The following is a 22,778-nucleotide window of genomic DNA, read 5'->3' as shown; positions in this document are numbered from 1 at the left end:
ACTCCTAGAGGTATTAAGATTGCACGTTTTTTTTAATACGTTAACTTTTTGTACCAAAGTAATTGAAACTAAACCTTTTTTTCATTAAAATTGGAAGGAGATTTTGACATTCCTTTAAGTTTTTTTACTGGCAGAAATGATAAATGCATCAGGTTAATTTTTATGTTTGTCTAACGCTTTGTTATAACCCCGTATTCATTTAAGAACATAATGTGCCCCAAAAAGATAAATGTATCACTTGATAGTAATAATTTCTTGCAGAATGTTTCAAAAACTATAAAGAGAATATACTCATTTCTTAGTTATAATTTGATATGCTTTTATTAAAAAATTCCATTTACACTAGAGGTGTTCATGTGTGTATTGTCCGTCAAATTATCATCATTTACTTAATTTTTCAAACTTTTCTTTTGGCATGAAAATTACATCATGAAGAAAATGGCAAACATATCTTGTAATTCAATACTTCTCCCCTCTTCACCGATGTGATTTCCTCATGTCCGTTGACGAACTAAACGTGTGCATTTGTTGTAGCTCCTGAGGATTTAGCCTAACCATGAAGACAGGAACCGGAAAATGTTTGTGAATATTTTGTCTATCCTTCACATATTTTGTACGAGAAACAGAGGGCAAAATAAGGAGAAAATCGTCGCTATAATATAAAAATATCATCTCAATACAACTTACTTGCAATGAGATATGTTGTCATTTAATGCATACTTTTAATAATACGCTGTTTTGCAAAAAACGGTGTAACATGAATTAGCAAAGATGTTTAAAAACATCATTAACAAGAGAAAAGCTGCCAGTGTGACAGCAAATTGGTTTTTCTTTAGCATGAATGGTATCCACAATCCATCGGTCAACCTTGAATAAATAGAACTACCTATATAGGTAAATGGGGTACGCAATACGAATATCATGCAAAAAATGTCAAAGCTCAACAGACCGCAATTTTGGCATTAATTATGATAAATCTAAATCCAAGTACTATGCACATCTCTGATATATGTACAATTGATCTTCAAAACAAAAACTTCCTATCTTGAAAACTCTAAAAAAGTTATCCGTACAATAGGGGTACAACTTTGTCAGCCCCGCCTCCCCCTCACCCCTGTCATTTTTAATATTTCATAAACCGGATTTTTCCTTTGGAAAACCCGGTAAAATTATAAATTTGCAGTCATTTATAATTTCATTTACAAAATGTAAAATATCTAATCGCTGGTCGCTTAAAACGGACATGCATATCCTGTTAGACTCGATTTATTTTAAAGTTGCATGTCATTATGGCACTTGTCAGGGAGTCTCATGTTTGTACTTCAAACTTTATTTTGGAATGTTTAAACCTTAATCCATGACTCCTCTTAATGTTGCTTCCGCTTTCAGTATTTGATGTTTACAAAAGTGGAAAGGGGGGATAGGAACAAGGGGACCAAGAGTACGAGGAATATCTATACCCTAGTTTTAGGGGGCAAACAATTGTAACCTTTTTGATAAAAAATGAGTTTCCTCTAATGGTCAATCTTTAACAATTGTTCACAGTTTGATTTCTAATGCACACAACGTGTATGCAGTTTATTGGTGCAAGATACAATGCATAGAAATTTAAAGTCCTAAAAAACACAGATGTAATTTAATACATCTAAGTGACATTTTACTTCAAGATTTGTTGGCGATACAGAGGTTAGTTTGGTTGTAAACAAGTTCGTTTTCATCCGTTTTTTACATAATGTGTAGATCTATATGCATATTTACAGACAATTCTGATTCCATTTTTTTTCTGGGAATGTCGGCTCTTTTAAACTTAGAAACTTATTCGTATACTGAATATAGTATTTAACAGTTTGTAAATGCAAAATCTCTTAAAGGGACCTGGACACGATTTGAGCTGAAAATTTTGAATTTTATATTTCCATTTTTAATGTTTAGAATGGATAATATGGGTATTTTTAATGCTTTGTGAAAAATTGAAAGTCAGACATTGAGTTATAAGCAAGATACAGAGTTTTGAATTCTTTGTTTTGTAAACAACGCTCGAGCCTTGTTATTGTTTAAATATGTGTTTTATTGGTGTAAGTTTCAATCAAATGTTGCTTCTTCTATTGATAATATATTTTATAAACTTATTTAATGGGTTTGCCTTGTTTCCCACGAGTTATTATGTCAAAGAAATGGTAATTCCTTACTTTACATTATCTGTAAACAAATATAAGACTCGAGCTTTGTTTACATAACAATGAGTTTTTACCCCTATATCTTCCTTATAACTTTAATTCTAACATTCAAATTTTGGTCATTCATTCAAAATGTGCATGATAACCATTTTATATATAAAAAATAAAAATAAAAATTTTGTTCTAAAATCGTCCCTTTAAAGTGCTGTACATATCTTCGTAAACATTTTGGTAATAAGGATACAAAGTGTAGATGAGCATTGTACCAGCTAGAGAATTCGGATCCCATCATTTTTCTTGGAAGTTCAGCCCTTTTGAATTTAGAATTTTGTTGTTGACATAGGAGCAACTAGATACACATATTTGCAGGAAGTTTTAATCTGATGATTTTTTGCGTTCGAGGTTTGAAGCTCTTAATCAAATTAATTTATGTATTTTGGAGAAATTGTTGCCCCACCATCGTCCTTCTTTACATAACAAAATAAAACACATTGGAAGGCTACTACCTCTTCCAAAATAATTGAAACCAAATCTCTTTTTGCTATTCCTTAAAACCTTTCTCCAGTGACAGAAAATAACAAATATACTCGATGATTTTTATAATTGCCTAACGCTTTGTTATAACCCAATGTCCATTTAAGAACCTATTATACACAAAGAAAGATAACTGTATCACTTTATATTCAAATGTACTTATTATTTTTTTTAGATGTACATATAATTTCTTGCAGAATGTTTCAAAAACTCATAAAAAGAATGTACTAGTTTCACAGGCACAATGATTTTAAATGCCATTGAACACTTTGATTAATAAAAATCCATTTACACTAGAGGTGTTTATGTGTGTATTGTACGGCAAATTTCAATCCTTTATTTAATTTGTCAAACTTCTTGTTTAGCATCGCAACTAAATCATGAAGAAAATGGCAAACAGTTCTTGTAATTCATTATTTCTTTTCTCCTCAACGACGTGACTTCCTCTTGTCCATTGACAATTTAAACTAAACGTGTGCATTCATTGCAGGAACTAAGCAATCGGCCCATTTATAACGACAAGAACCCGAAAATGTTTGTGAATATTTTGTTTATTATATATTTGTACAAATAAAAACAAAAACAGAACAACAAAGATTCTTTATCTTGGATAAAACAAATAAATAATGTTAACAAAACCTTCGGTAGGAAATTTTAATATGATAAGTTAATGTGATGGGGAGTCTTCCGTCCAACATTGTATCCGTGATGCATGTTCTTGGCGCCTTTTGAATTTTCCCGCCAAAGTTCCAAATTAAGAGAAAATCGTCGATCTCGACATGGATAAACATCATTGCTATAAAAAAAATCATTACATCATCTTATTACAATTTACTTTCATTGAGATATGTTGTCATTCAGTGCTCATTTTCTATGGAACGATGTTTTGCAAAAACAATTTCACATTAGCATAAATGTTAAAACATCTGTTTGGCTCTTCCATTAAAATTTCATTCACATATTGTAAAAACTCTAATCGTTGGTAGCTTTAAATGGTCATGCATATCCTGATACGGCCAGATTTAATGTTTACGATTTGTCTTAAATTATGGCTTAAAATTTTGCACAATCAATTCATCGTAATTTCAACTGTCATTACCCGGAAAGTTAAAAGCATTTTACAACAAACAATAGGCCCATAGACCAAAATCTCTTACATGAGCAACAATAGCCATTATAAAATAAGCTTTATGTAGTCATAGTAGAATAGATCGCGTATAAATTTCTCCAGAAGTTCTTAAGTTAAACATTGAGCAATTAAACATTGGGCCACATTTGTAACTGGGTGATTTCATAGTTAAATCATATACTAAGCATTGCAGGTGAGCTAAAAATGAAATAATATTGTTTTATTTTTCTCTTTTCTAAATGCCTGTGTTATAATACAGCCACACAATTTTGATTGATATCTAAATAAATATTTACATTTTAAAAAGGGTATATGAGCCATATGAGAAAAATATCAATCTAACAGCCCAAAATACTACTGAGATAAGATCTCCATTTTTTTTTACTACTGACCTAGATCCTGAAGGCTGAAATACATAAGTCTGTACCTCCGACACCTGTGTATTATCACACACAATACGTGACAGTCTTAGTCTCTTTATTTCGTTTAGCTGATCTAAAACACAAAATAAAATTGAGTTACAAAGTCACCAGTTCGAATAAGCTGAAACCATAAACAAATACTGTATACCGGAAAATATTCGCCCATGTTTTATTTTTACCGCTTTTCGCCCTCGTTGGCAAATTAAAGACTCGGCAGTTTTAATATCTCTTTATCACAACTGTGTCTTTGCAAATCAAGACAGGGCGAATTTGTTTTCAAGTATAGAAGAGCGAAAAAACACGAGGCGAAAATAACCATGTAAACAGTAGTTATATTGCAAATTTAGAGACCTGAAAAATTGAAGTTCTTACCTTCCTGGAATCCTATTGATAAGAACTTATTTTCGTACCAGAATCTGTCGCCAGCTTTAAGGTGGTAGAACTGTTTTGCAATAAGACAGGCAAATGTCGGCCCGACCAGTCCGCCCGGTAGATGGCGCTCTGATAAGGCAGCTGGATACAGATCCATGTCGTCTGGATGTCTGATGTTGAGTAGTAAAACAGTTATAAAGCATGCAAATCCATAAATACTTTCATGTCTGATCTTACATTTTTACCTTTAAATACTTTTGGTATTTCTATATACATAGGTTGTGGGGTGAGAATAAGAAATTCGGACGCAATACCTTAATTTTTCCTATTTGAATTAAATAATACTTAATAAAATGTAAATCAGTTAATACTTTGATAAAAGACGATGAATTTAAAGCATCTGATTCAAAATGTAAAAGTATTTGAAACACAATTTTTAAGATCGAGTACAATGTCATTTACATCAAAATTTTAGTGGAAATGTTATGGTTTATTTTCGGGGGCATTACATGAAATAAATTGTTTATAATAAAATGATCTTTACCTGTATAAAGATTTTAATAAGGTAGCGTCCTCTAGATCGTGATCAACCATACCTCCAGGACCAGAGCTAAAATGAACCACCGGTTTCAACCCACAGAACTTCCTCCAAGCATTATATCCTGGCATTCCATGATCCCGCCCTCGTTGGATGTTCAGAGCTGCCAGATCGAAACTCTTTTGTTTTTTATCTAAGAACAGCTTATTCCTGACGCCATCATCAAAACACTTGTCGTCTGCTGCCATGAAATCGCCAATCATCCATCGACCGAGTCCGTCGAAGCCTCGGCCGTGACGATCTTTGGTCAAGATCAGCTCGGGCCTGTTAAAAGTTTTCTCAATGGGAACGATTTGAATTGGCTTGTGAGAGGGGGAATACAACACCTGGTTATTCGGAACCTGTGAGTGACCAAACCTGAATGCAGCCACACCGAACACATTTGAGATGGACGGATTAACGCTTGGATCATAAACGGTGTCATGGCCTTTTCTCTTCGAACGGAGAAAATATTTTGATCGAATGTCCCTCGGTAGGAGCAGAGGTAAGTACTCGGTATATGTTATATGCTGGATGGCAGCAATGATAATTTTTCGAGTCTCTTGATATAATGTTTCATCACACCAGTGGGGGTTGACCGCGGAGAGACCACGGGCTATTCTGTTATGTTCACGGACAAACAATAGATGTAAATATGTCAGCGATGGGGCCACCATACTTCTTTTGTCACCTAAAGAAAACAGCTACATTTGTATTCGTTTCGTAAAAAATGTCGGAAATGGTATTTTCTAAAAAAAAAAAAATCGTCTGACATAAAAGTATTTTTCATCATTAACTTGAATTGATATTGTACATATAGTTTTGCATCGATTTCAGATGAGAAAAAAACTTAAATATACATGTATTTTTGAAAACTGTTAAGTGTAGACCTAATATTACTATGTCTTTTTGTTACTAACTTGGCGAATCCCATACATGCCTGCATAAAAACAATATTCAGACGGCTTCTTCACTATGCAGTCGCTTTTATTGGTTTGTGGTAGCATTCCGTCGTCTGTCACTCTCAACAGACCTATTGGGACAAACAAGAAATCTTAAAGTCATCTCAAAATACAGAAGTGAAACACTGTGAACTCGTTGATTACATCAAATTTGCGCATGCTAGCGTATTGAATGTCCAAATCATTCATGACTTTCAAAGGTTAGACTAAAGTAACTTTCCAAAAAATAAATACTAGTAAACCAAGGATGGTCATATCAAGCTAGTACCTGCTAGTATACTCATTGACCAAATCAGTATACGAATATTGTACTTTGAAACAAGTCTTAAATGTACACTCCCACCAATTGTTCTGAGAGCGGTATTAGCTGTGATGTGATCAGTCTTTGACCCTACAGGACCATACCTTTGTACCCAGCACGAAGGTTTCTGGCGTCCTTGGCTGTGGCCCCGTACACCATGGAACCGTCTATGAAGGAGGTGTGCTGATTAATCTGGTTCCTCCATTCTATGGGAGAGGAAACAAAATGAGAGAGAGAGAGAGAGAGAGAGAGAGAGAGTTAAAACACACGAGAGCAGCGTATGGTTAAAATTGACCTCAACTGTATTAACATCAACGGATGTTAATATTTTAATACAAATATCACAAAATGGAGTCGTTTACACCATTTAAAGTATTGGCTAGTCAGATTGGAATGTCGCTTTGTTGATAGATTTTAGCTGATACATTATTATTAGATTTATTTATGTTAAGTTTAACAGTTTAAAGGTAACAAATTCTCCGGTATTTTAATCAATGTTTATAATTTTTTAAAAAGGGTGCCATTGACACATACCTGGTACACAGCCGTCTTCCGGTGCCGCGGCCGATCGGACAAATTCCATACACTTGTCCGAGAAAAACGTGTCATCGTCAGGTATCCGGATTGGAAAGCAGGACTCTCTGGATCAATTGCAACTATCTTAGTTCTCTGTTTAACTCTAGTTAATCATCAGTACGGTGTTTCGTGCTTACTTTTCTTTTGAGTACTTTTACAACTATGAATAATTTTATCTTTTGACAAGACCCTGGTACAATTACAAAGATGCAGCATGGAATACCATTAAAATATCCGAAACACCAGTTCATTAAGGAATCGATATTCTATAATGCTTTGGAGTCCTTTAAATAGTGCAGGTATACGAAACAATTCTTATTTTTACCTTTGTACCAGTGTTGTAGGACTCAACTTGCAACAAGTAATTGTGGAGTCATTAAAGCCTGTGAAATATGATAAAAATGGAAATGTAGTATTTGGAAAATAGCTGGCACTGTTAAGATATATACATGTATGTACCAAATGGATTACGTATGAATTCAAAGTTGCCATGACCAACTGGTTGGCAATAAAATTCGGGTCAATTAATTAACGTAAATAAAAATCACCTGTATTTAGACAAGTTCTAAAGGTTCGCCCTCGTTGTCATTATCTTGACCACCAATATGAATATGACAAGGGTATATATTGGAACTGTTAACTCAATTTACTATGGCGTACACATACTCCCTAAAGCTAACCTTTGTTCATCGGCGTGCCAATGAAATCGTGATCCAGAAATTGACCCCAAGACATGAACATCATGGTCAGAAACTGCCCAGACGACTGGCATTTGTCTGCTTTGTGAATGACGTTACTTATGTGACGTGCACTCGGTAACGCTTCTCCCGTCACGCTCTTAATGCGAGGAGTGTTAACACCTGGGGAGAAAGAGAGGCAGTGTATCCAGAGGATGTTAGATTATGTACCAATTATAAGGACATTTAATTTACACAAAGACAGCAACTAGAAGTAATTCAGTGTATTCTTGATATAAGAAAGATAGCAAAAATTGTTCGTTTGTTCAAAACATAGTTCATTCATTGATTTCTTCCAACCACTGGGTTATGTTATGAACATGTATATTAGAACAAGAGTGCTTTGTTCATGCGAATACAGATTCACATTACAAAAATTTCAAGGGTACCGTCATGATAAGCCGGCGGGAGGTAGCGGTGCTGTGGGGTAAAGGTGGAACCCCATTTAGGGTGCTTCACGTTGTTGCATTTGCCGTCTGGGGAGCGGTAACGGTCCCTTTGGTTACACTTGGGCTGGGGACAATTACAGTGCGGCGATATCACATTTCTCCACACCTTCAGGAGACCGCTGTCTTGCTTCAGCTCATTCAGGGAAATGCCTGATCTAACAAAAGGATTGGCAGTTGTAAAGTGTTTTTTGTTTCAAATATTCATTCTAATATACAATGTCATTTTAATTTGTATCCTTAATTAACGTACAATTCAAAATTTGAGATATTCTCAAATACAATGCATGTCATTTTAATCGTTTATCCTTTAATATTTACATTTTTCAGTGCCTTTGTCTGTGATAACACTATGAATCGAATTTTTAATGTACAGTCATATACATTTCATCAATGGTTGTTTTAATTATTCAAAATACAATTGCTGAAAATTATATAAGTAATAAGGAATCATTTTTTTGAATTATATGAGGTGATTAAATACGGTCGGGCGTGATCAAATCTATCATTTAGTCTTTCAGGCTTTATGACATTTTATCAACCCTACCATATTAATAAAATACTCAACGACTGATTCCTTATTACTTGATTAAAGTACAATTTCATACAATGAATATCTACTTATATATTTTAATGTTTCAGTAAGATATTGTTATGGCAGAAATTTTTTAATTTGGTTTGTGCTAACTTTGCTTCTATTTTTGATTTTTACTGTATTCTTGAAGTAATAAAATTTCTCATTTTAACGATGAAACAAAAAAGATATATAATTGTATGAAATAAAACGTACAGCTTTTGGAAGTAGCTAATGGCTTTTAAAACAATGGACGCTTTTTTATTCATAACATGAATTTTGCCGGGGTCTTCAAATCCCATGAATTTTGAGTGATGCCAGCTAAATGCGCCATTGTCGGGAAACCAGTCAGTTCCTGTTCAATAAAAATAAACAACAACGAATCAATTTACAAACTAAACTCATGTCATAATGTTTCGTTTTCAGAATTAATATTATTTTATATGGCCAGAAATAAAGTTGCTAAAATTTTAATACATATTCACAATGTTCGTCTTTGATGTCATTATACTTTATTCAATGTGTTAAAGAAAATTTCTTCAATTCAAATTTTTCATCAGATATGTTTAAAATGGAAGTAACAATTATTTTTGCGTGTATTTTACATACAGGTTTATACATGCATCTATTATCTGTATTTACTTTAATTAATAACTTTATATGAATGTCTTTATACATGTAGTTCTTTAACCACAACTATACCGAATGATTATATTTATGATCAATGGAACCTATTCAAAATTCGAAAACGATTCAAAAGTAATGAAAGAAATTTTTGTACAAACCTTGCAGGTAGTACTTTTTCTCCAGCGCTTTTTGAGCTTCGATGTGGTTCACAGCTTTTTTGATACATTTTGTGATCATGTCGGAGGTAGAGATGAGGGTGTCATATTTATGTGATTCAACCACACCCAACACAGCCCATATGGTCAGAAAAAGGGCGGCTACAACCCCAGGGGAAGGCCTCATGACCTGGAATTACCAAATACACAGAGTTAACTAGAATTATATCTTCTTGTTTTCTTGCAATGCTCACTACGAAAAGGTAGTGATAATTTTGTGTAATTTTCATATATTAAATCGAACTTTTGTTCTAGTTTTCAGCGAAAAGCATTTTGACAAACGTGATGTGCATATTAGCCCTTACGGTTTCTGATCAAATGCGTGTAGAAGAAAATTATAAAGGCGGATTAATTCTGTACCTACGCGTGTGTCGGTGTGACCCGTTGTAATCCATCACACATCAATAGCAAAACCGCGGAAACACTCAAACAAGTTTTTCAGATGTGCAAAAGTTATCTAAAACTTTTATTCAACTTTTTATTTTTTCGACATGAATTTTCCCCTTCGAACGGAATGACCGTCGATATAAATAAATTTTTATGTGTACATTTCAAAATTGTGTATCTCTATTTGAACTGAACAAAGAATTAGTTCTTTTGCCATACACGGATATGTTATACAATTTGTGTAATGAACTGTTACACACGTACAAGCAGAATAGACCGTGTATGCGTATAATTAAACAAGTGTTGACGATGATCGAATTATTTTTATCAGTCTGAAAAGCAAAAGTATGACGAAATTGTAAATTTCGTCATAATAAATCACAAATTAATTCTACTAAACTTCTAAAAGTAAGAAATGAAAGAAAGACATTTCAGAAACTGCATTGATACCAAAAAAATGTGCTTTTGATAATTATAAGTTCATGCTTATACAGTCATGGTTTCTGTGGGCTTGTTTGGACCTGTCTTAATAAATTTCTGGTTACTGAATATTTGTCGAAAATCTACCAGACTCAAAAACTTAATCTTGAGTCTCAATTTTTTTATTGGCATAACAATACAAGTAATACATGATTTCGAAAACGAAATATAGAAGATACCGGGTATTTTTATCGTTTCTGATTGAATTTCTCCTCCTTTTTAAAAATTCTAAATACCCATTTTTACACTGTTTATTAAAAATATGAATATTCAGAAATTTTCTTTAAAATTTTAAGCCTAAAAAATCACATGCTTTATCTCTTATACGTACTTCTTTTTCTGTTATCAAAATATCCTTATAAATATAAATTTCAATTGCTTGCATTCTATATATTTTCTGGATTGGTTTTGCTAATTTTGCAGATTTTCTTCATTGCATGCTTTTCATTTATTTGAAATACATAAACATTTAATATCCCACAAACACAATAATAGCAAATTAATATAGTTATGTTAGTAAAGTACATATTTATGGGATATTTATAGCATGCAATCCAAAAAACTCATCTGATAGAATTTGTCTCATGGTCATTAAACCATGTAATACGGGTAGATAAGTATACCTTTATTCAAAGAGTAAAACTTGCTGAATGTTTTTATTGGTATAGATGCGGTATTTTGGTATGACTTTATCAAGAGTGTGAAATCAGAATTGCATTTGCATAGATTTTACCACTCAGTCAATTGTCATGTTGTAAATTGTGAATTTACTGGGTACAAAATTTACAACAGTCAAATGTTGTAAATTTTGTATTTACACCCACCCAGTAAATTCAAAATATACAACATGACACAATTATGAAACTGCATCGAATAAAATAAAACATGCCCTGGCTTCAAATAAGTATTTCACTAGATCCATGTACAAGATAAGCTATATCATTTTAATTTACTAGATATGCGACTATTAGTCAATTCTGTTATGTTCTGAATCGTTTAAAAACCATACCGCTTATGAAAATGACGTCTGTCAACAGAATAGAGTGTATGTAAGGACAAGATGAATTCAAGGAAATAACAATGTATACAAAAAACCATGTAAAGCTATAATGTGAGTGATTCCCTTTGTTACAAGCATTTTAAAACCTCCTTGACAAGATCAGAACACAACTTAACCAAATCATCGGTGGTAAATTTTCTACACTCTCGTTTCACTGAATTAGTTACTTTTGGTAAAAAAAAAATAAGAAAGATGAATCGAACAGTTAATTATTGTCAATAGAGATGACGAAAGCTTCCAGGATGTAAAACAATACAAAACAGGCATTATAAAATACATAAAAAGTGTGGACCTACCTTACATTGAGGCTAGATACAGAACACGGTTATCAGAAAAAAAAATCCCCTTGTGAATAAAATATGTCCACGACAAGGGGCAGTTTTAAGCCCATTAATAATAATGTAAATGTCTACTGCATGCTGTGTCGGCTCTGGCTGTTGTAACACTGGTCTCCGCAGTGTTTCCTCTCCATTGTCATTATGGAAATTATGATTGTTTTTGATTGATGACAATCAATTAAAAGTAAAAATTGACTACGGCATGTATTAATACGCGAAATACATAGTTACATAGATATCCTCAGGCTTCCAGTGAACAAATGCTTGATTGTAAATCTAACGCCTTTTAACAAGAATATTAATGTTTCTTTCTGTCGGCATTCATTATACGTGAAGTTCTCTTGTATACAGTTATATCGTTTTATATTTCACGAACAAATAAACAGTGACTTGATGTATTAGATTTTATCAATTGAAGAGACAGGTTGTCCTTTTGTTAAGGTCGACAGAAAGAAATTGTCGCATTAAGCATAAAGAAGTGAATATTTTGATAGTTTATATCTTGACAATATTATTGATAAATAAATTAAAAGCCTTTATTCATTAAAATGGCTATTTATTTAAAAGCCTATGATCATTTTGTCTTTCCGAGAAAGTGAACTATCTTAGTCTCTATATTTCTTAATTTTTAATTAATATTCTGCCAATCAAGTCCTTTTTATTATTAAAATCCAAAAATATCAATTAAAACTAAAAAAAAATGTGTTTGAATCCTTAATCGATCGTCTGCTCTTCCGTTAAATTATGCATCCATTACTCATTGTTACCTGTCTTTTTTCTACCTGACATTCGCCGACTTGAGGGCCTTCAGGTAAGTTGAAGGTGTGAGCTGTACGACTTCACGGGCTATTCATCAGCTGTGGCACCGTCAAAACTGACCCACATCTTTAACAGGTGCATCTTTTGACGCGCAAAACAGTGACACGTATTACGAGATTTTACGGCACAAAGACGGAAAATGACAGCCAAAACTTCCGTCACATTGAAGTAAGAGCATCTTCCCAAGTCAAGGGGTTTCTGATCCGCGCCCCTTTTTAGAAGCGGTGCGGATCAGAAACCCTTGACTTGGGAAGATGAAGTAAGAGTAGAAATCTAGGGGAAAAATCGCTACCACCAGAAATATTCCTCTAAAACAAAATCTTGTGAAGATAAATTTTATTTTTACAATTGTTGATTAAAAAAATCATATTTGGGAGGGGGAGGGGCGAGGAAGCATTTGAAATTTCCCCCCCCCCCCCAAAAAAAAAATCAAAAAATCGTCGTAATCTTTTTATTTTTTATCGTCGGAAAGACCGGCCAACTTACTGCATTTTTTTCGTTTTTTAATAAATAATCCATACTCTATTCTGACTGCCTGTATCATACTATGCGTATGCAAGACGATGGGTATGTCCTAGTTTGAGCAAAAATTACTATCAAGAAATAACGAGAAAAGCAAAAAGTAACACATTTATTTTGGTACACTCAGCTGAATTAACCTTTCATCTTCTCTTGCCAGTACTGAAGATCAATGCCCGGAAGTGACTGACAGGAAACCCTTGGATTCCTGTAACAAAATTATAATGTTATAAAAAGTTTATAAAAATGTCAAAATGGAATAATTATTGTACGTCGTGGATTTTATTTCTTCTTATGGGTAAAAACTATTATTTAATGATTGTGTTTGTATCAAATATACACTTTATCTAATGAATGTGTTTGACTCAAAAATACACTTACTTTTCGGAAACAAAGGATAATGGATCTCTCTGTATGTATTGGATATCTAGGTTTTCACACATTATTTTTGCTAATGAGGTTTTTTTTATTTCATTCAGTTGGTCTGAAAAGCAAACACAAACAATTAAACTCAATACCGTCCAATAGCTACAAAGGCGTCAAGTTACTTTAAAAGATTTTTAAAAACCACAAATGAGCATAATAAAATTTTGAAATTACTTTTTTTTTGCATACACCAAAAAAGATGACAATTTAATACAAAAAAAATAATGTCAATTTGTGGACAAGACAGGCATTTGACTTAAGTTTACCTGTCCTAAAGCAGTGCATTAGCATTTCTTACTTGGAGTAAAGCCAGTGTATGGGTTGTAGTTTTCATACCAGAACCGATCAGCGACTTTAACATTCTTGAATTGCGTTGCTATGATACAAGCAAAAGTAGGTCCAGTGGCAGCCCCTACCGGGATCTTTTCTGATAATCCTCCGCTGAACAGATCAATGTCATCCGGATGTCTGTGAAAATCATGATTTACACCATAGAATATACAATAGACGTTCTATGATAGTACTCAAATTTTATCTCTTTATCATGTATGATTGTACATATTTTTATTATCCAGTACCTAATTCAAATTTTTTGTAATGCACATTAAGCGGTAGCCAGGGATGACAATCATAATCATTGTGTGAAACATAACATAATTTCTTTAAAGGTTATTTTTATCTGGGTAAGGATACACTTAAAGTTTGTTATTGTATAACGGCTATGACAGCGAGCCACTGCATTAACTTACTTATATACCGATGACAACAATTGAACAACATCGGGTTCGTGATCCACTAAGCCTCCGGGTCCAGTGGAGAAATAAAGCGCTGGTTTCAGCCCACATAACCTTCTCCACTGGTTATAGGGAGGGATCCCCTGCTCTCGAGCTCGCTGTAGGTTCAAGGCTATCAGGTCAAAGCTTTCACCTTTATCGTCCAGGAACAGGAAGTCTCTCACACCGTCTTCCACAAAGCGATCGTCTTCCATGACTGGAAATGAGACCAGCCACCTCCCAAAATCCGCCAGAGCTTTACCGAGGTGCTGCAGCACAAACTTTGGTTTGTCGAAGGTTTCAAAGATCGGGGCGTCCTGTCTAACGGTATAATCCTTGTTCACCATCGACTGGACGTTTGGAATCCTGGTGTGGGGAAACCTCATGGCCGCCGCCGAGAATCCCATCATGATGGAGACGTCCTCGTTCGGGTTATACGAGCTGCTGTAGCCGTAGTCTGAAGACCAGAGCCCATATCTGTCCATATCTTCGTTTCGTAGAATGGTTGGGAGGAGGCTATTATATACAAGATGCTGAAGACATCCAATGATTATCTTTCTTGTTTCTTGAAAAATCCGTTCATCGTCCCAGTGCAGATTAAGGAGAGCCAACCCAGTGGCTATTCTGTTGTGTTGTCTCAGGAAAATGGTGTGCATAACAGTCAAACCGGGAACGTGATTAACCCGAAAATCACCTGTTGAAAAACAATTGGCCTATATTTGCGAGTTCATATATGTAACGATATTGTTAAAAAAGGATGAAGCCTATTTGATATCTTGCAGACTACATGCATGCAATCCAAAGATTATAAACATTGTCTTAAAAATTATAATTTAGCGAGCTCCATTTTATAAAGATAGTGATCAGAAAACATACGATATATAAACACAAGAACATTTATACAGCTATATGAGATTTAAGCTTCACCTGTGCCGAAGCAGTAGTCGCCTGGCTCCTCCTGGATACAGATTGGATCTTCAGTGGGTGGAGGTAAACCAAGAGGGGTCATCTTCATTAATCCTTACCAGAGGAAACGGCAGGTTAGTGTTTATATTGATAGACAAATACCGGTAACACCATTTCAATAGATATTTATAGACAAAAAAAACAATTCATAAAAAATTACATCAACGTATGTCTATGACATTTCTAACTACTAAGTATAAAGAAATGTAATGTTTTCTGGTTCTGATTAAATATATAACTAATAACTTTGATGTTCGTTTCTTTCCTAGACCTAACCAAATAATTTTACATACAATTTTTTTAACGCAGTTCTTTAAAATGACACCACAATATACAGCTATGATTAAATCGTGGATTATTGACAACTGCTCTTCTTTCATTCAAACATTTTGATTATGGATTTTTTCTCAAGGAACTCAAAGGTAATTTCCAATTAACAAAAGCAGGGTTTTGATTGTACAGGATTTATTTTTCATACATCTTGAGTTCTGTTCCTTACCCCCAACGCCAGCTCTCAGCTTGAGTTGCTCGTCCACATCGACGCCATAGATCTGTGAGCCGTCCATGTAAGACGTCGCCTGGTTCATCGGCGACCTCACACCTACAGGAAGGTAACTATGGTAATGAATTGTTATTTCATAAACAACAATATTAAAATCGAGTTCATTTGAATAAGGTCGTTTTTTTTAATTAAATTTGTAGTTTAAAAACAAATTAAATAGGGATAACAAAATGAATTGTTAGAAGTTTCACAATCACACGAAATAAATAACATCCAACTTTGTTTCTCTGCAGTTATCCTGTTGGACCCCTTTGTTCACATCTAATTAATATTCGCCCGATATCGGGAAAACGGAAATAGCCGAAGTGCAGTGCAAGTGGTTGGTTGCTACATAAAATCATATGACTTGTATCTGTCGTGGAGGGTACTGACCCTCGGACAAGTATCGCCCTCGGCTTTGGACATCATTGCTGTGTTGGGGGTCCAGTAGATTACCTGTTGCCCTCACCTGTGATGTCACTTACCCATGTCACAGTTTTTATCCAGACCTGGCGTGGCCCTCACAAAGGACATACAGTGCTCCTTAAATCGGGGGTCGCCATCCGGGATAGTGATGGGGAAACACTGAGACCTGGAAACAGAGATCAGACAAACTGTTGTCTATAAGATGTATATTGCCTTTACATGTATTTCTCTATTAGCAAATACAACACAAACGTCAGCAAACATCAACTTTTACTGAAAGTATTTCATTGATTGTCATAGTTTTCGGGAATTAGAAGTTTCTCTTTGGTTAATTTTTTCGATTGGTAAAATATTTCGATGGGCAAATTATTCTGATTCAATGTAAAACCAACCTCTTTTTTAGAATTTCTTCCGGAAGTCCACAACACATTATATCTGAGCTATTGAATCCTGTAAAAATATGCACAATTTTTTAACCACATCTGCGGAAAAGTTGCTACATATTAAAGTAGTCAAGGCTGATTTTAATTAATTAAAAGTACTTTCTAAGAAAAGGTTTAAAAAAATTTCATAGAGAACAAAAAAAAATGGATGACAATATATCACAAAAGACACGCATTTCTTTATTTTTTTTGAGAATAGTAAAACATTTAAACAATAAAATGATTTCTTTGGTGATGCAATTGGGATATGAAGGTAGCGACATTGCAGAAAAAGTACATAACCTGCATTAGCGGGTTATGTAAATTTTTTCTGCAATGATCGCTACCTTCATAACCCGCATGAATCATCAAAGAAAGCATTTTATAGTTTATATTAATATCTTTCTTTTATTTGATTAATAAATTGATTATGAAAAGTTAGTAAAATTCTCTAAATTACTGTTAATGTACATAAGTACGTTAGCTAAAAGAAACAGCCAAATCGTCTCCTGTGAGACTTTGAGTTTGACATCATCATGATTATTTTGTGCTGTCCGTGATTTTTCTAAGGTCGCTGTAGGTTTTGACCAATCGATAAAGAGGGCGTGTCAATTTGTAGTCCTGTCAGTTTTTTGTCATTTTCAGAGGCTGTAGATTTCGACCAATCGATTAACAGGGTGTGTAGATTTCAGTCTGGCTGTTTCTATAGAGCTATGAATTAACTATAAGTTTCCGTAGGAAATAGAGAAAATAATACTTGGTAGATGTAAATATACCTCTTTGAAGGGGTGTAGATATGACGTCATGTTCAATGAACTGACCAAACTGCATGGCGAGAACTGTGAGTCGTCTGCTAGGAAGGGAGCAATGGCCGGATTTATGGATGATATTACTAATCGTGCGGGGACTTGGCAGGGGTCCGCCCTTACAACTGACCTGTCGTGGCTGGTTTATTCCTGATGAAAAGAAAAAAATATTGAAATCAGTTTCATAGGTATACATGTATACTATGAAAAGCCAAAGGGTTCGATATTCTATCTATGTAATTCTATATTTGTCTTCGTTTAATGTAAAAAGAGAAATGCGAAATGTTAACTCTGTTATTGAGTCTTCGATAATTTTTAATGATCATTTGTAAATTGTCATTTGTAAGACTGATCGGATCGGGTAAGTTGTTGATTCATAATCCCTTCGATGCAAGTTTGTCATTTGTGCTTCCGTCTTTCGTGATATCATAATATAATGAATTTTCCAATTTAGGTAGAGATTTGTTTGTCCATCATCGTTCGTTGGTGGGGGTAAGGGGGCATCACCAAAAAAAAAACCACAACAACAAACAACAACATAAAAACCGTCTTCGTAAGATTTGCCCATTATCCTTCGTTGGCGGGGGGGGGGGCATTAACAAAGTAAACCAACAACAACAAACAACAACAAACCGTCTTCGTAAGAGTTGTCCATCATCCTTCGCTGGCGGGTGTAAGCGGCCCCCACGGAGGAGTGGTTTAAGTTGTTACAGGAACCGTCCGCCGTGCGGTATATGACGCTGGGGTCACACCGCGGCTCTACGAACGGACAGGACTGGGACACCTGCCTCCTCCACGCGTCCAAAAAACCGGGGTGGCTCTTCAGTTGGGGAAGTGTCATTCCAGTCCTATTCAACGAAAATAATGTGTGACTTTCATAGATGATTTTAAAAAATTATTTGAAATCATTTGAAAGATTTCTCTATGCGAACCATTTATCAATTATTTTGTATGTTTATTTTTAATAAAAGGGTTTGGTTAAAATAAGTCGCTGTGAACCAGTTATCACAGAATCTAAGTGTGTGGTTTTGTAAGATCTAACTATGTGGTATTGTAGAATCTAACTGTGGTTTTTTAGGATCTATGTGGTACTGTAAGATCTAAGTATGTGGTATAGTAGTATCTTACTTTGCGGTATTGTAGAATGTAACTGTGTGGTTTATGTGATATTGTAGGATCTAACTTCGCAGTATACTAGTATCAAGGATTATAATCAGTGTAGTCTTTTACCTTCTGAGTAGTTTCTTGGTGGCTGCCACGGTGACCCAGGCTTTGTCTGATAGCGTGTTAACCTTCTCCGCATTCTTTGTGTACAAGAACCGACCCAGGTGGGATAGGTAACTCACTCCTCCGTCCCGTACATGATGGTCCACGCCTGTATCAAAGGAATCATAGGAGACATTACTACTGTACTTGTCATTTAAGAGTGTGCCGTAACCTTAAAATCGCTGTCATTATTTAGGCTGCTGGTGATTGTGAAAATATATCAAGATAACCTTTGTCATTTTAATCTAAATTCTTTTAAAGCACATTGACTGTTTTGATTGAAATGCATTTAAAATGAACGCGTTGGGATTTTAATATTTTTCTTTAAACAATGACTTGAAAACTTTAGATAATTTTTTTTGAAAAAGAAATGATTGTAGGGAAAATGGATGTTTTGGTTTTATATTGGGAGCAAAGAACATTGTCTCAATACAAACGTTAAATAGAAATATATTTGTCTGGAATCCAAGAAATTAAAATAAGCCTCAAAATCAAACAACTGAAAGTAATGAAACAGAATATTAAAACATGGCAATAAAACCTTCGTTTTAAAAAACAAACACCATATTGCATTAATTATGATTGACTACACTTTGCACGACAAAACCAACTTTAAAACAACATTGTAAAACGTCTGCCATATCTGCATCTCACTAAATATTGCTACATATAATTTCTAGCTATGATTATTCAGTTTCATCTTTGAACGGTGATAGGGGGGGGTTACAGTAAAAATCTGAGAAAAACGAGTTGACAAAGTGTCATTAAAACATCCTTGTCTAATTCACATCTTTGTTTTCGTGGTATATTTGCTACCAGTTTACGACTAGAGGTGTCACAAAAATGAAATGATATGTTTTGTATATATCCTCACATCGATAGATTGTTAGATAACTTACCCGTGTCCATCATGTATTTGTCTATCTGCTTCTGGATGGCCAGCTCATTGTTTGCCTCCTCTATGCACTCTTTGACGGTCTGGTAAATCTGGGGGTACGATACCTGGCGTTTCTCCCTCCCCAATTGTTCCGTAGCATGAAACTTAACGTTACCAAGACATAGCAGGGCCAGAAATGGCCAACTCCAAACCGCCATTCTAAAATTCGACGTAACTTGGTTGAGGAAAGATATATTCCTTTTCAGGCTTGTGATGTAATCAGTTGAATTAAAAGCACATACTTTTTTCTTCAAAACAGTCTGAATTTTCTGCGAAATTTTGTGAATAGTTTTCCCGCTTTACCTACCTATCGTCTGCTCGGGCGCACGGTTGTCAGAGAAAGCGTCTCAAAATGTGGCGTATTGACACAGGATGCGCGTGATAGAAAAGCCATGTTTCAGCAAGAAAACCTTGTCATCCGCTCCAAAACACGGCAACGTCTTGCTAAGTTCACAGGGACGACAATAGGAAAACATGGCTTTTTCTGCATTTCATCGTACATTTTTGGAAGATGATTTGTAAACTTATCATTAAATGTGAGAACGAACAAGAACCGACCGAACCAAATGACAAATATAGCGAAAGTTTGAACGTGAGTCAGGGTTTACTGTGGTTGTTCTTACTGTCCGGCACTGAATTTGCTGATAAATAGGAAGCTAACAGTTCAATGTTTATTTCCACTCTTAGAATAAGTGCATTTCATGAGAGTAAAAATAATTTCTTTGTATGACCATGACAAAGTACTTTTGCTTCATCTTCTGATTTTAAAAGTATATTCATTTCAGCTTGAGTCTCGTGTCGTTTTCTTTTTCTTTGGTTTTCAATAAATATACTCAGTGAATATCCAAATCAATAAAACAGTCTTAAAGAGATATTTTATCAATTCAAATTCAAAGTTTTACCCATTTACATTGTACATATACTAACAATATATTGTATTGCCATCTCAATCCACTACACACTCTTCCTCTCACGCTGTATAACGGTGCACGCTGCATGTGTTTTATATCTGAAGTTCATCACTTTTGCATGTCAGTCAATTTTAATGTATCACAATATTCACGTGATATCTTATTGATTAACCTTTCAACTGTTCACGTGATATCTTATTATGCAGATTGATGTACAATACAATGATTTACCTGAAATCGTTATACGTGGATTGATGTACATTACAATTGTTTCCATGATATTGTAATATGTGGATGGATGTATTTTACAATTATTTACGTGATATCGTTAAACGTGGATTGATGTTACCGTAATACGTGGATAAATGCACATTACAATAATAACATAGTTTACCGTAATACGTGGTTAATGTACATTACAATTGTTTACTGTAATACGTGGATGAATGTACTTTACAATTGTTTACATGGTCGATATCGTAATACATGGATTAATGTATATTACAATTGTTTACTGTAATACGTGGTATCGTTATAGGTGGATTAATGTACATTACAATTGTTTACCGTAATACGTGGATGAATGTACTTTACAATTATTTACGTGGTCGATATCGTAATACGTGGATTAGTGTACATTACAATTGTTTACCGTAATACGTGGATTAATGTACATTACAAATGTTTACCATTATACGTGGATTAATCTACATTACAATTGTTTACCACTATACGTGGCTTAATGTACATTACAGTTGTTTACCATTATACGTGGATTAGTGTACATTACAATTGTTAACCGTAATACGTGGTATCGTTATACGTGGATTAATGTACAATACAATTGTTTACCATTATACGTGGATTAGTGTACATTACAATTGTTTACCATTATACGTGGATTAATGTACATTGCAATTGTTTACCATTATACGTGGATTAATGTACATTAGAGTTGTTTACCATTATACGTGGATTAATGTACATTAGAGTTGTTTACCATTATACGTGGATTAATGTACATTACAGTTGTTTACCATTATACGTGGATTAATGTACATTACAGTTGTTTACCATTATACGTGGATTAATGTACATTATAAATATTTACCATTATACGTGGATTAATCTACATTACAATTGTTTACCACTATACGTGGCTTAATGTACATTACAGTTGTTTACCATTATACGTGGATTAGTGTACATTACAATTGTTAACCGTAATACGTGGTATCGTTATACGTGGATTAATGTACAATACAATTGTTTACCATTATACGTGGATTAGTGTACATTACAATTGTTTACCATTATACGTGGATTAATGTACATTGCAATTGTTTACCATTATACGTGGATTAATGTACATTAGAGTTGTTTACCATTATACGTGGATTAATGTACATTAGAGTTGTTTACCATTATACGTGGATTAATGTACATTACAGTTGTTTACCATTATACGTGGATTAATGTACATTACAGTTGTTTAGTACCATTATACGTGGATTAATGTACATTATAAATGTTTACCATTATACGTGGATTAATGTACATTATAAATGTTTACCGTTATACGTGGATTACTGTACATTACAGTTGTATACTGTAATATGTGGATGAATGTACTTTACAATCATTTACGTGGTCGATATCGTAATGCGTTAATTAGTGTACATTACAATTGTTTACTGTAATACGTGGTGTCGTAATACGTGTTTTAATGTACAGTACATTACAATTGTTTACCGTAATACATGGATTGATGTACATTACAATTGTTAACCGTAATACGTGGATTGATGTACATTACAATAGTTTACCGTAATACGTGGTGTCGTAATACGTGGATTAATGTACATTACATTACAATTGTTAACCGTAATACGTGGATTGATGTACATTACAATTTACTCTCGAATGAGCTAAGTTTTATTCAACATAATCTATATTTACCTAGGAAGCAATAGAGATACAGTCAATTTGGGGAATAATAAATGAAAATAATCTTTCCTTTTGCACGATTTACAAACAGCATGCTCCTAATAA

General features: G+C 34.2%; 2 protein-coding genes across 2 annotated transcripts; both read right to left on the bottom strand.

Moving 5' to 3' along the window:
• Positions 1–3,294: 3,294 nt before the first annotated feature.
• On the bottom strand, positions 3,295–10,038 carry LOC105319077 (peroxidase-like protein). The gene is made up of 13 exons (XM_066068996.1): positions 10,014–10,038; positions 9,593–9,779; positions 9,024–9,162; positions 8,177–8,391; positions 7,731–7,910; positions 7,376–7,433; positions 7,009–7,115; positions 6,579–6,680; positions 6,152–6,244; positions 5,179–5,902; positions 4,635–4,804; positions 4,233–4,335; positions 3,295–3,507 (listed from the first exon to the last, which is right to left on the bottom strand). The coding sequence occupies exons 2-13, from the start codon at positions 9,774–9,776 to the stop codon at positions 3,366–3,368; spliced, it is 2,217 nt and encodes a 738-aa protein (XP_065925068.1). The 5' UTR covers positions 9,777–9,779; positions 10,014–10,038; the 3' UTR covers positions 3,295–3,365.
• A 3,313-nt stretch (positions 10,039–13,351) lies between these two features.
• LOC105333388 (peroxidase-like protein) lies at positions 13,352–20,330 on the bottom strand. The gene is made up of 13 exons (XM_011436321.4): positions 20,123–20,330; positions 19,778–19,974; positions 18,843–18,987; positions 18,246–18,460; positions 17,583–17,762; positions 16,777–16,834; positions 16,444–16,550; positions 15,917–16,018; positions 15,379–15,471; positions 14,428–15,145; positions 13,977–14,146; positions 13,634–13,736; positions 13,352–13,460 (listed from the first exon to the last, which is right to left on the bottom strand). The coding sequence occupies exons 2-13, from the start codon at positions 19,971–19,973 to the stop codon at positions 13,388–13,390; spliced, it is 2,160 nt and encodes a 719-aa protein (XP_011434623.3). The 5' UTR covers position 19,974; positions 20,123–20,330; the 3' UTR covers positions 13,352–13,387.
• Positions 20,331–22,778: the final 2,448 nt, after the last annotated feature.

Source organism: Magallana gigas, chromosome 8, assembly GCF_963853765.1.
Source record: "Magallana gigas chromosome 8, xbMagGiga1.1, whole genome shotgun sequence".
NCBI lineage: Eukaryota > Metazoa > Mollusca > Bivalvia > Ostreida > Ostreidae > Magallana > Magallana gigas.
The sequence above is the reverse complement of the archived record's forward strand: the minus strand, read 5'-3'. Positions and strand labels throughout refer to the sequence as shown.

Coding starts and splice junctions, on each gene's coding strand:
- LOC105319077 (XM_066068996.1), bottom strand. CDS start 9,776: ATGAGGCCTTCCCCTGGGGTTGTAGCCGCCCTTTTTCTGACCATATGG. Junction 4,805..5,178: donor TTATTAAAATCTTTATACAG/GTAAAGATCATT, acceptor ACTCAACATCAG/ACATCCAGACGACATGGATC. Junction 3,508..4,232: donor TTTCAGCCTTCAGGATCTAG/GTCAGTAGTAAA, acceptor TTTTTTTTATAG/CAATGATGTTTATCCATGTC.
- LOC105333388 (XM_011436321.4), bottom strand. CDS start 19,973: ATGGCGGTTTGGAGTTGGCCATTTCTGGCCCTGCTATGTCTTGGTAAC. Junction 16,835..17,582: donor ATCTACACCCCTTCAAAGAG/GTATATTTACAT, acceptor ATATTTTTACAG/GATTCAATAGCTCAGATATA. Junction 15,472..15,916: donor GCTGAGAGCTGGCGTTGGGG/GTAAGGAACAGA, acceptor TCCTCTGGTAAG/GATTAATGAAGATGACCCCT.